Source organism: Halichoeres trimaculatus, unplaced genomic scaffold, assembly GCF_033239565.1.
Source record: "Halichoeres trimaculatus isolate MK-OKI-2021-1 unplaced genomic scaffold, fHalTri1.1 fHalTri1_scaffold_6, whole genome shotgun sequence".
In the NCBI taxonomy this organism is placed as follows: Eukaryota; Metazoa; Chordata; class Actinopteri; order Labriformes; family Labridae; genus Halichoeres; species Halichoeres trimaculatus.
Genome location: NW_027437184.1, coordinates 34,296,177 through 34,308,991, shown reverse-complemented (window position 1 = coordinate 34,308,991; position 12,815 = coordinate 34,296,177). Strand labels below are relative to the sequence as shown.

At 43.2% G+C, this 12,815-nt stretch overlaps 2 protein-coding genes across 4 annotated transcripts in view; both read left to right on the top strand.

Annotated features, from left to right (window-relative positions):
- The window catches only part of specc1 (sperm antigen with calponin homology and coiled-coil domains 1), a 168,045-nt gene extending 166,238 nt beyond the window's left edge, over positions 1-1,807 (top strand). For all 3 annotated transcript variants that reach the window (XM_074671964.1, XM_074671965.1, XM_074671966.1), the window contains one exon: positions 748-1,807. In XM_074671964.1, the coding sequence (XP_074528065.1) occupies positions 748-837 (90 nt within the window). In that variant the 3' untranslated portion in view covers positions 838-1,807. The remainder of the gene's footprint in view (positions 1-747) is intronic.
- A 2,750-nt stretch (positions 1,808-4,557) lies between these two features.
- Positions 4,558-12,815, top strand: part of adora2b (adenosine A2b receptor) — a 30,253-nt gene continuing 21,995 nt past the window's right edge. The window contains exons 1-2 of the mRNA XM_074672827.1: positions 4,558-4,695; positions 4,869-5,322. Coding sequence (XP_074528928.1) covers positions 4,955-5,322 — 368 coding nt within the window. The 5' untranslated portion in view covers positions 4,558-4,695; positions 4,869-4,954. The remainder of the gene's footprint in view (positions 4,696-4,868; positions 5,323-12,815) is intronic.

The following is a 12,815-nucleotide window of genomic DNA, read 5'->3' as shown; positions in this document are numbered from 1 at the left end:
CCAGAGACATCAGCCAACCAGCTGCAGGCACACTGTTGATGGACAGCTTGGATCTTTTCTGATTTATTTACTCACTAACTGATGAAATGTGGTGAAGAACAAACCTTCACATTAAAACACTCTTGAGTAGCTCTGCTAACCTTCAGCATACGTGTAAACTCTGAGCCATTGTTTCGCAGACTCTTTGATCCTGTGTTCAGTAGTTTTGCAGTTTTTGGCCGTCTGACAAGGAATTCACCAGGAATGGAATGCAGCCAAGAGCAGGACCAAGAATAACTCATCATTTACCCTCTCTTATCTGCTCTGCAGGCCTGAACGTCTGACAGGGTTTTCAGATTGTCAACTATACTCTCTAATCTATAAATTTAGTCGTTAGTGGTTGCTCTGAAGCAGCTGGTGAGCGCTGACTGGGCTGAAGCTGACACACTTTACTCCTAAAGGTCTCCAGCATTCAGAGTGAACTTGTCAGCAGCCTTCATCGAGACAGACTAAACATCAATAACTGCTCATGATTGCACTCTCATGATTACACACCGAGCTGTCTGAGCAGATCACATCAAATATTTACCTGGAAAATAAAGAAATCAGACACTATTTGTTCAGTGTTGACATCTGAGGGATGGATGCTGCACTCCGGCTCTGTTTACTGATCAGCCTGATGGGGGAGCTGTTTATAACGTTAACCCAAACTCAGGAAATCCAAAACTCCCACGCATAACTTGTAAACTCTCTTTCTGTTCCAAACAGGACATGGAGGAGCTGATGAAGACCGACAGGCCGGACTGGCAGAGCGTCATGCAGTACGTCTCTCAGATCTACAAGTACTTTGAGACCTGACCATAGACAGAGGAGGAGGAGGAAGAGGAGAAGGACTGATGGATAGGAGGCACAGCAGACACTAGGAATACCCTTCAAACAGACTTCTCAAAACCTCTCCAGCTCACTGATGGACACAAAAAAACACAACCATGGATTCGTCTGCTCTTGAAAATGTAAATCACTCCTGGAGCAGCTGTTTTGTCCCTCCTCAGCGGGAGGAAACACACTGAACACGTGCCAAATTCTCCACCAAACACAGCTTCTTCCTGACTATCTATGCATGGTTAAAGTGTGACCCTGTGTGTGAGCGAGCGCAGTGTGACGTCCCCTTTCACTGAACGACACACAGTCATGAGTGAACCAGTGTGAGCCCGACTTTCTCCAAGAGCTGGTCCTGTTTGCTGAAAAGAACCAATCAGTCTGAGCGTCGGAGACGTTCCACTTTGTAGAGCAGAAACTATTTTGAGCTGACAGATTTGAGTTGAACTGAAGCTTTTATAGATTTTACACTTTTAATTACACGCATCCTTAAAAACAGAAATCTATCATCAGTGAGGCTCCACTTGTGGCTGGATAGTTTTGTAGGTATATTTTTAATGAAAACACAATGATCTCTATGTCTGTGTTTGTTTACAGCTGAATCAAACCATCGATTTGTGCCCTCATGTCTCCATTTTTTAATGTTTTTCATCATCGCTCTCATTAACGCTGGCACTGCAGCTGCTTTTGCAAAATAAACACCACCATGTTTGGCATGCCATGTGAAAAAGGAGAGGATGACTTTTACATGTAACAGCTGAGGCACAACACTTTCTCTGTGGTATGATTTAGACAAGCCTCTGTTTGCACTCCTGTTTTAGAGCGTTTAAAGTTGGTATTTATTTATTCTGAAGAGAGGTGAGCGTGTGGGAAGAGACGTTTGCAGTTTTATAGTTGAAAATGTCTGATTTGAAAGCCTGCTGGAAGAATATTGCTGAATAAAGGATTGAAGAGTTTTATATTCATCACTTTATTTCATCTCCTTATTTCTTCAACTTAAAGATGTTTCATTGAAGCACTTTTTGCACTATGTGATATCTCTGATGCAGGTATAGCAATCATACTGCTGCAGTGGTCTGTTCGCTTGAGGCTGGCTCTGGAAGTACAAGAAGTAACAAACACACCAAGCCAAAAAAAATCATTTTCAAAGCAGAAATTAACCTTTTTACAGCCTGGTTCAAAAAACATCTCCTGTCTGAGTCGCTAATTTTACTATCAGCACACACTGTACGGGGGTGATAATTTTTCTAACTCAGCAGTTCAGAGGATATTAAAATCGCAAGCTTGCCCAATTAGAGCCACAGCTCAGATCACATGACCGACAGGTGCCCTCTAGTTGTACATAAAGCCCTTGCTGCTTCCAACATGGCAGTGACCGCTGATGTGTTTCATTTTCTGACGACGGTGATCTCACTGGGGAACTGCAGCTGTTTGCCGATGTCGGGGACCTCGTCGGCTTGCGCCTCCACTGCCTTCCCCGGCCTCACAAACCTGACAGGGAGCTGCTTGGCTATTGGCTGGTTGTTGGCCTCTTGTCTGCAGTTCTCCAGGACTTCGGCTGGCATTGCCAGGACTTGGTCGTGTCGCCATCTGTAGCGCTACTGTATCAGTGCAACCTTGCAGCCCAACAGTAAGTGCTATAGGCTGGCGTTGGGTGCACTGCAAAGGGGACAACTCTCTTCCTTGCCAAACCAAAGTTTGACTGTTGTCACCTTTCAAATGGCTCCACCTAACTACAAATAAAAACATCTCCTTGTCACTTTGCACCGTGGGAAAAGTTTGTCTTGAAAGTTAAAGAGAAGATCTGCTCTCCAAAACAGACACATTAGTTAGAGTCCCATCTTTCCAACAGTGGGTGATGGTGCTCATGGGAAATGGAGTCTTTATTCCAGTAAAACATTAGTGATTCTGGCCACGGTGTCACTGCAATCAACACCAAATGGACTTTGAATTGTGTGTTTAATTGTGGATTATTGATTAAATAATCACTGTAAAACAATCAGCATGTTCCCCCCATGCATGTGTGGGCTCTGTGCTGGTACTCTGGCTTCCTCCCACAGCCCAAAAACATCCTCATTAGGTCAATTAGTGATTCTAAATTGTCTGTAGGTGTGAGTGTGTGTGAAAGGTCGTCTGTCACTGTGTGTCAGCCCTGTGATTGACTGGAGACCAGTCCAGGGAGTACAAAGACAGCTGGGGTAGGCTCAAACCACCCACGGCCCTGAACAGGATAAGAGGTAGCAGATAGATGGATGGGTGCCCTCACTAACAGAAATAACATATATTTATTTCTAATGTAAATATAGAGATATGTTTTTTCCTGAGTCTCAGTCTCTATATGAATAAAAACCAGTGGTTGTATCATAGTACAAACTGTATGGCAGATCATCGATGGGTAATATGTGACTTACATAAAAGTTTCTGACATTAACAAAACACAGTTTTCCCACCATGCTGATGAAGAATGAGAACAGGAAGTTGGTGAGTTGACAGGCTGTAGTGGTTTATTTGTTTATAAATGAGGCAAAATTTTCTTTTTCTTTGGATTTGAGCCATTTGTTGCCAAATGTAATACAGTTAAAGTGTGAGTTTTATGCTCAGAGTGCTTTCTGGATCGGCCAAGCAGCCTGCTTTGGCTTTCCAGGGAGAGTGTGCAAAATTCCCCACATAGGTAAATACAAACATATATAGGCTTAATAGGAAAAGGTGGAGGAGGCCATTTTTAACCAATAAGAGTGGAGCGTGAGTAGAGTATGATTTGCAGGGATCAGTGAGCGTGAACAGCATCTCAATGCACCACCTTGTCATTAGACAGAGCTTTAGTTTAGTTTGGGGGGGGGGGGGGTGTCTACAGCTTTATCTTTTATTTTATTTTATTTTTTTTCTGAACATAGCTGAGAAGATGTTTCTGACGCTTCTTTGTGATGTTTCAAGTCAAGAAGGTAAACACAGGACTTTAACAATGATAAGGTGCTTAAATGATTGTATTAAAGCAGAAAGTGAAAACTAAGGGGGAAGATCATAATTGATGCATTTATAACCGGCCACCCCTGTGCGAGTCTGGGCAGGGCCCCCTGAGTCACTAAGTGTGGACACGCCCCTGGCAGAAGCTATTTGGCACATCTAATATTTATGAGGAGTAAATCTGACCATAGGAGAGCCATCAGAGTTTGATAAGTAAGGGCTCGGGTTAATTAAAGCACAGTTATTAAATCTAATAAGATATTATTTTCCCTCTGTGAATTCTCATAGATTTGTCAGCTTCCCTCCACTTGTACTTGCTGTCAGGACACCTGACTGAAACCATGTGTGGTGTGTGTTTTTTTTTGTTTTTTTTTCTTGTGCAGACGCGTGCATATCTGTGAACTGTAAATAGAAGAGTTTATTTTTTGAACAGCATGTGGAGGCGTCGCTGAGGGCTGTTTAGTGGCGCTAATTACGCACAACGGACCGATGACGCTCGCTTGGGATTCCACCCATCTCACTCTACTAGAAACCGCAAACGACTCTCTCTCTCTCTCTCTCTCTCTGTGTGTGTGTGTGTGTGTGTGTGTGTGTGTGTGTGTGTGTGTGTGTGTGTGTGTGTGTGTGTGTGTGTGTGTGTGTGTGTGTGTGTGTGTTTGCGGGGCGTGGCTTGTGTGTGTGAAATTGAGAGTTTTTTTACTTCTCCAGCCTGTTCTTTCTTGCGCTTCACTCTTCTCTTCAAACTGCTGTCTGGGTGAGTTGTGTGTCACAGTCCGCCTGCTGCGCACAGATGTACAGATGCCGCTGAATCGCACCACGGATCGGACGCCGTTGATGTGAAATCATCTGGAGGCGATGCCCAGGCTCATAAAGGTGAGTGACACTGTGTGTACTAACTTTATCACGCTTTATGGGAGCGCTCGTGCAGCAGGCGTGGAGGATTATTGCGTAATTACGCAGCTACCACAGTAGTTGTCAACTTTATGAAGTGGGACTGGCAGAGTGCTGCGGATGTGTACATTAAGTCAGTGCCTTTGTTTCTACAGATGGCTGGTTGTGCAGCTCACACTTGTGGAATATTCCTGGATCACAACAAAAAGACTTCTTTCCTCCTCTGGGACTAGAGCAGATAATGGGTGACCGTTCTCTGTGCGATCAGCCTCAGTCTGACTTCGCGGACATGAGTCCGTACTACATCGTGATTGAAGTTGTAATTGCTGTTCTCTCCATATCCGGCAACGTACTGGTGTGCTGGGCTGTCGCGATCAACACCACTCTGAAGAACGCCACCAACTACTTTCTGGTGTCCCTGGCTGTGGCTGATATTCTGGTCGGTTGCCTCGCCATCCCCTTCGCTATCACCATCAGCATCGGTATTTCTCTGGACTTCTATGGATGCCTCTTCTTGGCCTGTTTTGTCCTGGTACTGACTCAAAGCTCCATCTTCAGTCTGCTTGCGATTGCCATTGACAGATACCTGGCTGTGAAAATCCCTCTGAGGTGAGTGGGTCTTCAGATTCATTTCAACATCTTGATGAGATTAAGAGTGAACACTGTGTTAAAGATTAAAAAAAAACTTCTTCCTCCTGTTTAATTAGAGTGTTAAAGCCTCTGTTCTTGGAGACCTTTTGACCCCTCTAGAGTCCTGCTTGGAAACCACCCAGCCTTCCAGCAACAGACAGTTTAATCACTTATTAATTCAAGGAGTGCTGATCAGCAGAAAAACAGCCCTCTTCTGTTTATCCTCTTCACAACAGAGCTCAACATAATACTCAGAGACCTTAAATGTTGACATGTATCCCCCTATAGAGTGTAATTGAATAAGGCGCTGGGAGATCAGCTCTGTGATCTGTGAATTGCTTTCCTGTGGAGCTTAATGCCCTGTGTAAAAATAGCCTGTTAATATCTTAACATGGAACCGTAATCAGATTAAACCCCACGATTTCTCCACGCTGCAGGCGGACAAAGAAACACTTTGAAGTGTTAAAACCATGATTCAGGAAAGTAAAGTGACTCTTTTTTGGTTTTGCAACCTTTTCATGTGACACCTCTAAAAAAAAAAGGTGCAGAGATGTGTCATGCAGCTGTTTGTTGTGACACAGCAGGAGAAGCCTCAGATCAATACCTGGCCACAGTGTGTCACTTCTATTGATCCTGAAGGCAAAGGCCAGCGAGGCGCTCTGAGCGGCCTGTGAGCGTGACCTCCTCAGGAAACAGAAACTCACAGAGGCAGCGCATGCTCCCTGATATTTCCGTGAATTGAAAAATTAAAGATTTATCACAGAATAAGGGAGGACTTCTGTCTCCAGGTAGTGTCAGTGTGACATTTTACAATGTCAGAGTTTATTCCTCGAAGGCATCTCTCCGAGCAGTGGATGAAGTGAGCACTGTCGTGGTTTGGAGGGCTTCATGTGCCGCAGGGCTGAGATGTGCTGTCATTTCCATCAGGCTCAAACTCTGGCATGTAGGACGCTTCGTCACTCGTCTTTGATGGGAGGTTTTCTTCGCCTGCAGGAGCAGGAACACGCTTTAAAAGCTCTTAAAGCAGAGACACACTCCAAACAGAGAGGACAAAGTTTTTGTTACACATTTTATGGTCTCCTCTGAAAGCCCAGCTCCCACCCTCACAACATACATGTGATAACAAGAGCAGTGTGTGTGTGTGTGTGTTCTGCTCAGATTACACTGCTCTGAGTGTGTGTGTGTGTGTGTGTGTGTTGGTCAGTGTTCTGGTGTTTGGGGCCTCAGTTCCCTCAGATAAAAGCGTTTTCACAGATGGTTTTCAGTGGATGTTAAAGGCCAGAGCCAGATGTTTGAAACCCCGTGAGATGCTGGAGCCACACACCCCCTCACCGCTCCCTCCAAGCCCCCGTCTCCCCCTGTTTACCTACCACAGGAAAAAAAAAAAAAACCCTCAGGCCACGTTGCCCTCCTGTCCTGTTGGAGCCTTTTGACTAACCTTTAAAGCATCAAAGAAGCGCCCACACCCACACCAGCACGCCGTCTCTCTGTGGTCGGCTACAGTCGGCATCGTCTTACGTCAGACTGCTGATTCAACTGATTTCAGACTCATCATCCAGCTCTGTCTTTGTTTGAGTGCAGGATGGGTTGTGGAGTGTGTGTCAAATCTTTAATTTAAATTCTTTTCTAAATAAGGAAAATGTGTTCAATAAACGTTAGTGTTTGGTGGACTTCAAACACATGATCTTCTTTTATCTCTGGAAATGATGAGGAAGCTTAAAAAGAGAGCTGTGGAAACCAGATGACGACACAGTGTGATGTAAGAAGTGTTGTTGGTGATTTGTAAGCGTGGCTGTTTACAGGATGTGTGTACAATTATCTTGATCTCACTACAGTCCTAACAAAGGTCAGGTCAGATACTCTTTTACTTTTACCTTTATAACACCTGGTCTCTTGTATGACATTTTGACAGTTTGTAAAATGTCTGTTTCATTTACCACTTCTGTTTGTGCCTATGTTCAGATCTGTAATCCTGTGAGCCTAGGGTGATCACTAAAAGTAAGAACTGGGGACTTTTTGAGGAACTTTCTGTTTAATCAGCACAAACTAGAGGCCAGATTTAGTTCAGGGGTATTTAATTTACTCTCTGAAAAGTCCTTTGTTCTCTACAGCTATAGGGCACCTGCTGGTCACGTGACCTGAGCTGTGCCTCCGATTGGATGATCTTAATATCCTCTGAACATCCGAGTTAGAAAAAAATTCACCCCTCGTACAGAGTGTGCTGATTGTAAAATTAACGACTCAGACAGGAGACATTTTTTGAACCAGGCTGTAAATAGGTTAATTTCTGCTTTGAAAACGCCTTTTTTTGGCTTGGTGTGTATGTGATTTCCAGTACTTCCAGAGCCAGCCTCAAGTGGACACTCGAGAAACAGCAGATTTTAGCACCTCACTATTGTCTCATATTCTTGGACCAGAGGTTGCCGCTTGGATGAGACGTATAAACGGGGCATTGTCTGATTTGTTATTTCTCATTGAAAATATACTGAACCGGGAAAAACCTGATCCGGTGGTCTCTACAGCTTGTAACTTCTTCCGTTAGCTCCTAATAACTTCTAACCAGTGGTCTTCTTTGAGCCTGATAGTGTGAATGTGTCTCAGTCAGCCCCCGGTGTTCCAGGTTAAATAGTGACCCTGTAAACTGGAGACCTTCAGCTGAACGTGTCAGTGGAGATCCAGTTTACAGCAGCTGTTCAAACAGTTTTTTAATAATCTGAAGCTGTTTGTGAGGAGTGCAACAAAAACACAGTCGACCTGTGCCGTGACTTTTTAACCTGCCTTTAGTCAACACAAGGGCTCTATTTTCACGTCACTACATTTTGATTTATCTATTTATATACTGCTTTAATTTGAAGGTAATTAAATAGATAAGCTTCATTTATGAAGCACAGAGTACTACACATCAACAAGGCATCACAATCAGACTGAAATACAGACCGAAAAACAAAGGGGAAAAAAAATGAAAACAGTTTTTTTCACAGATTTAAAAACAAAAAACAACATTCTTGTGTGTTCCTATCGTTAGTTTCAATTCAGTCTTCTTTTAACACTACTTTCCTTTTTCTTTTATCCAAAAGTCACTGTATGTGTTGTTTCAGCAGCATTTAGCTGAACATTCTCAGCAGGATATTTATTTTTTGATAGCATAATATTAGCATTTAAATCAGTATCAGTCTGAATTATGTCTGTAATCTCAGTAGGATGTGTTGTCATGCTTTCTTTCACTTTGACTTGAATTGGAGTGACTCAGTGAGCTTAAGTGGGAGGAAACATTTGACAGGATGGTAGTTCCGAGTATTTAAAGGGGACATATCATGCTGATCTATGATTTTATACTTACATATAATATAATACATTTGAAAACAAGACCTTTCACCCCCTGAATTTTCAAAAAATGAGATATTGTATTTTTTCTGATATCCTAGAACGAGATTTGATGCCTCTGAAAATAGGTCATTGCCAATTGGCCGCGAGATTTCGGCCTTCGTGACGACATGAGGATCCTTTCTTTTTATTGGAGTAATCTGATAAAGCAGCTCCTCCTCTGTGATGTCAGTTAGTCACACAACCGCCACCGAGGGATACACCCACCAAGAGCAGTATAAACGTATAAACTATACATGTTACAGAACCGGTTTGACTCACCACACTGAAGCGTCCTGAGATGATCTGTGTCCAGGTGGATTTTCTTCCTCCTGAGCTGCAGAACCGTCCGGGTCTGACTCGGGGTCCAATATAAAAGGACGTATCCTACACTCTGCCATTTTATTGGTGCTATCAATGGCTTACGGTGAAGTTTTGGCAAACAGCAAACTCACTCGGTCTGCTCCATTCAATGTGGCAATTTTGTAAATACTGCCATGCTGCAAAAACCGCCCCCTGGCTCTACCTCCTCCACCCCTCTGATAGAACTGACCAATCAGAGCACAAAGGGCTGTGACGTTGCGAGGTTACTGGAGGTCATTCTCCAAACAGAGCGTTTCAACGAGATCTTCAGAATGGCCTAAAATGAGGATATTGAGAATGCTATTGTGGGCAATGAAGGATCTAAATGACTTGTACTGAGGGCAGAAATGCTTTACAGGCATCCTAGTCTGGTATAGGGAAAAGGAGAAACAAGCATGATATGTCCCCTTTAAAAGAAAAGATTTCTCCCCAAAACCCAAGTTTACGGTCATTCAGGAGTGGTATTGTGAGATTTCATTTGCAAATATTCAAAGTTAAAGTTGTAATATAACGAGAAGCTAAACTGTGACCCCAAAATATTCAGTCATGTTTCTACGGCAGCTCAGAATAGACAAACTAGTAACAGTAATCTTATTAAAGATCCCTTAATATTCTCATTTGTCAGACTGTAGCTTTAAGAAGATGTTTTTGTCAGCATTTATCCACAGTCATTTGATAAATTCATGGCTGAGTAAATACAGACTTAGAAAAGTTACGTTACTGAGTCTGACTGACTGCTTGACTGTTTTTGAAGAGCACTCACTGTAAATCTGATGTCGTGTTTACTTGAGTTAGTTAAGAAAGTGTCTGTGAAAGTTGAAACAAGCTAGGTTAATAGTTTAAGCTCATTATGGAGACAGGTCGGCTTTTTCAAGCTGAGGCAAAGCCAGACAGACAAACATTAGATCACCATCAATCCTCTCACCTCCACCACAGGATCAGGTTCACACTGAGGATCGAAAAAGTTTAGATTTCAAGAAGAAGAAGAAGAGGAGGGTCAAAGAGTTCAAGAATTACAGTTTAGAAGAAGGAGAAGTTTACGGCTAATCTGTAATATCATCATCATCATCATCATTCAGCCTCCTGCTTTAAAATAAGGGATGTGGGTCGTGTGGAGATCGATTTAACAACTGAGGATGAACAGCGGTTACAGAAATGAGCACACGCTGCCCTCAGCTTCCTGTCTCCCCGAAGAAGACGAAACTTGTTTTAAATGCCACAGGAAGAAAATCATGCTGCTCTTTAGTAAAAAATCAAAGCTTCCAAACCTGCCATCAATCAGCACTTTGACAGGATGCAGACTGAACTCATAACTCACCCCAGACACCTCAGTATTTAGACCAAAGTGCCTCTAACTTTTACTCCTCACAATTGGCAGCTCATCCAAAGGTTGAGACTGAAGTTAGTTTATATTTTCAGAATTAGGAATAAAAACTTGTTTCTTCTACTTTTCTGTCTGTGCTTGGTTACAGTGAAGTTTTATATCTGCACGCCTCAGCTTGCTGTTCATCATGGCGCTCTGAGGCTCATCACTAATTTTAAAGCTATCACTCATCACTGCCTGCTTTATTCTGGTGGAGGGCGCTCTTCCCTGTCATCACACAGACTAAAATATTGGTATCATTTCATTAACAGGTGTATCTAAGGTCCACTCCCCTCTTATCTCCTCACTAGATCTCACAAAATTGTTCGTTCAGAGGGTCATCACTGAGCTCGGGAACAAAGCTCTCAGGTTTGCCGCTCCCTCTAGCTTCTTTAAAGAAAGTCCTGAAGCTTGAAATGTGTTAATTGGAGGCAGATGTATCTGTCTGCAGATGTTTTGTCTGATGTATCCTGTGAAGTTTTGAATCCTGGAGGCAGATCTCATTTATACTTGTTTTACTGAGTGTGATATTTTTATTTGTGTCTGTTGTACCTTCATAACTGAGCTGTTGCCCGTCTTGGCCTAGACACTTGTGGAAAAGAGGTTTTTAATCTCAACCAGCCTATTTCTGATTGAATAAAGGATGAATTTTAAAAAAATAGGTTAAACACTTTCCATTCAGTGCTTTAGAAATATAGAAACACCAGTTTCTGTTTTCACCTCTGTTCAGCCTCCTCATAACGACTCTGTGATGAGTGTCGTATCCATCAACACTATGTCTGAACTTTGCTCACCAAGCAGCAACCTCCGCTCTGAGAATATGAGACAATGCTGAAGTGCTAAAATCTGCTGTTTCTCAGGGTCTGCTTGAGGCTGGCTCCAGAAGTACAGGAAGTCACATACACACCAAGCCAAGAAAAGGTGTTTTCAAGCAGAAATTAACCTATTTATAGCCTGGTTCGACAAACATCTCCTGTCTGAGTCGCTAATTTTACTATCAGCACACACTGTACTGAATTTTTTTCTAACTCGGCCATTCAGAGGGTATTAAGATTGCTCAATCAAAGTCACAGCTCAGCTTATGTGGCTAACAGGCGCCCATAGCTTTACGTGAAGCCTTTGCCACTACCAGTGTGGCTGCTATAGCCGATGGGCTTCATTTTCTGTTTCAGAAACAGACGGGTGACGTCGGGGACTTCAGAATTAAAGGTCCAGTACGCCTTTAGATCACATCACCATAATCTAAAACAGATGAAATTGTGCTTTGACATCTTGTCAGACATGACACCAGAAGACTGGATGTGTTTCTCCACAGGAAATCAACTCTTGGTTTCAACTTGGTGTGATACTCCAGGCCTCATTTAGTGTGAGTTGGGATGGGTACTGAACAGTGGCAATTTCTCTAAGACTGCATGGGGAAGCTCAGCTTCCCCTAAAATGTCCCCAAAAAAGTGGTGATATGTCCTGTTGTGTGTACATTTCATTAAACAAAATATGAGCTAGAATTCCTTCATCTTTTGTTCAGAATCAGCTCCTATCACAGGTAACTGGCTCCACCTCCTTCTCATTCATCCCCGCAGCGTCTCAGCGCTTTAACACAGTCGGACGCTGAGTGTCTTCTGACTTCAGCAGGGAAGCTTATAGTGGGTTGTTCCACTGTGGAAACTGGACGGTCATTGGATAACGCTGGGCTTTGTCTTGCCCATCAGACACTGAGCGTCTCTGGGGGTCGATGAGGCAGTGGGCTGGCCTGGACGCTGGGCTTCTGCATGATGATTGGATGATCTGTCTGAGGCCCAATCCCTTTTTGATTGACAGTGAAATGAGCCAGTCAGCGATCTTGAAGCATAACCCTCCATTGGAGCATCTTCTCAGTTGTACATTCAGTTGTTCTGAACTAATCCGGGGGGGTTATCAATCCCCAGCAAGTTTACCTTTCTAAAAAACGATGAGCGTTGCGTTTAAAGATTCTCTCTCTTTTTACCAATAAGCAGCTACAGCTACAGCTGTGGAGCTTCTCCCCCTGTCACTCACACTTACAGCCTGTCATAGTCTCACGTAGCAGCTCCAGCTGCTAACAAGCTGACACGGAGGGTAGAATTTACCTTTAAATGAATAAACAAATTCATGATGTAGGCCGGAAAAAAAATGAGCCTCTCCTCCTTGACTGACCAGCAGCTGCAACTGGTACTGTATTAGGTACTTTTATAGGTACCGACCGAATTCTGACAAAAGTACCTGGTACCGATTCACATAAAACCAAAAGGTACCAGTTTTAGGTACCTAAATGCATCCTTGTGACTGTGAGGAAGTGGAAGAGTAGCAATGCGGTGGACATGAACACAGCATTGCAAGGTCATATACTGAAGAAAAAATATGTTAA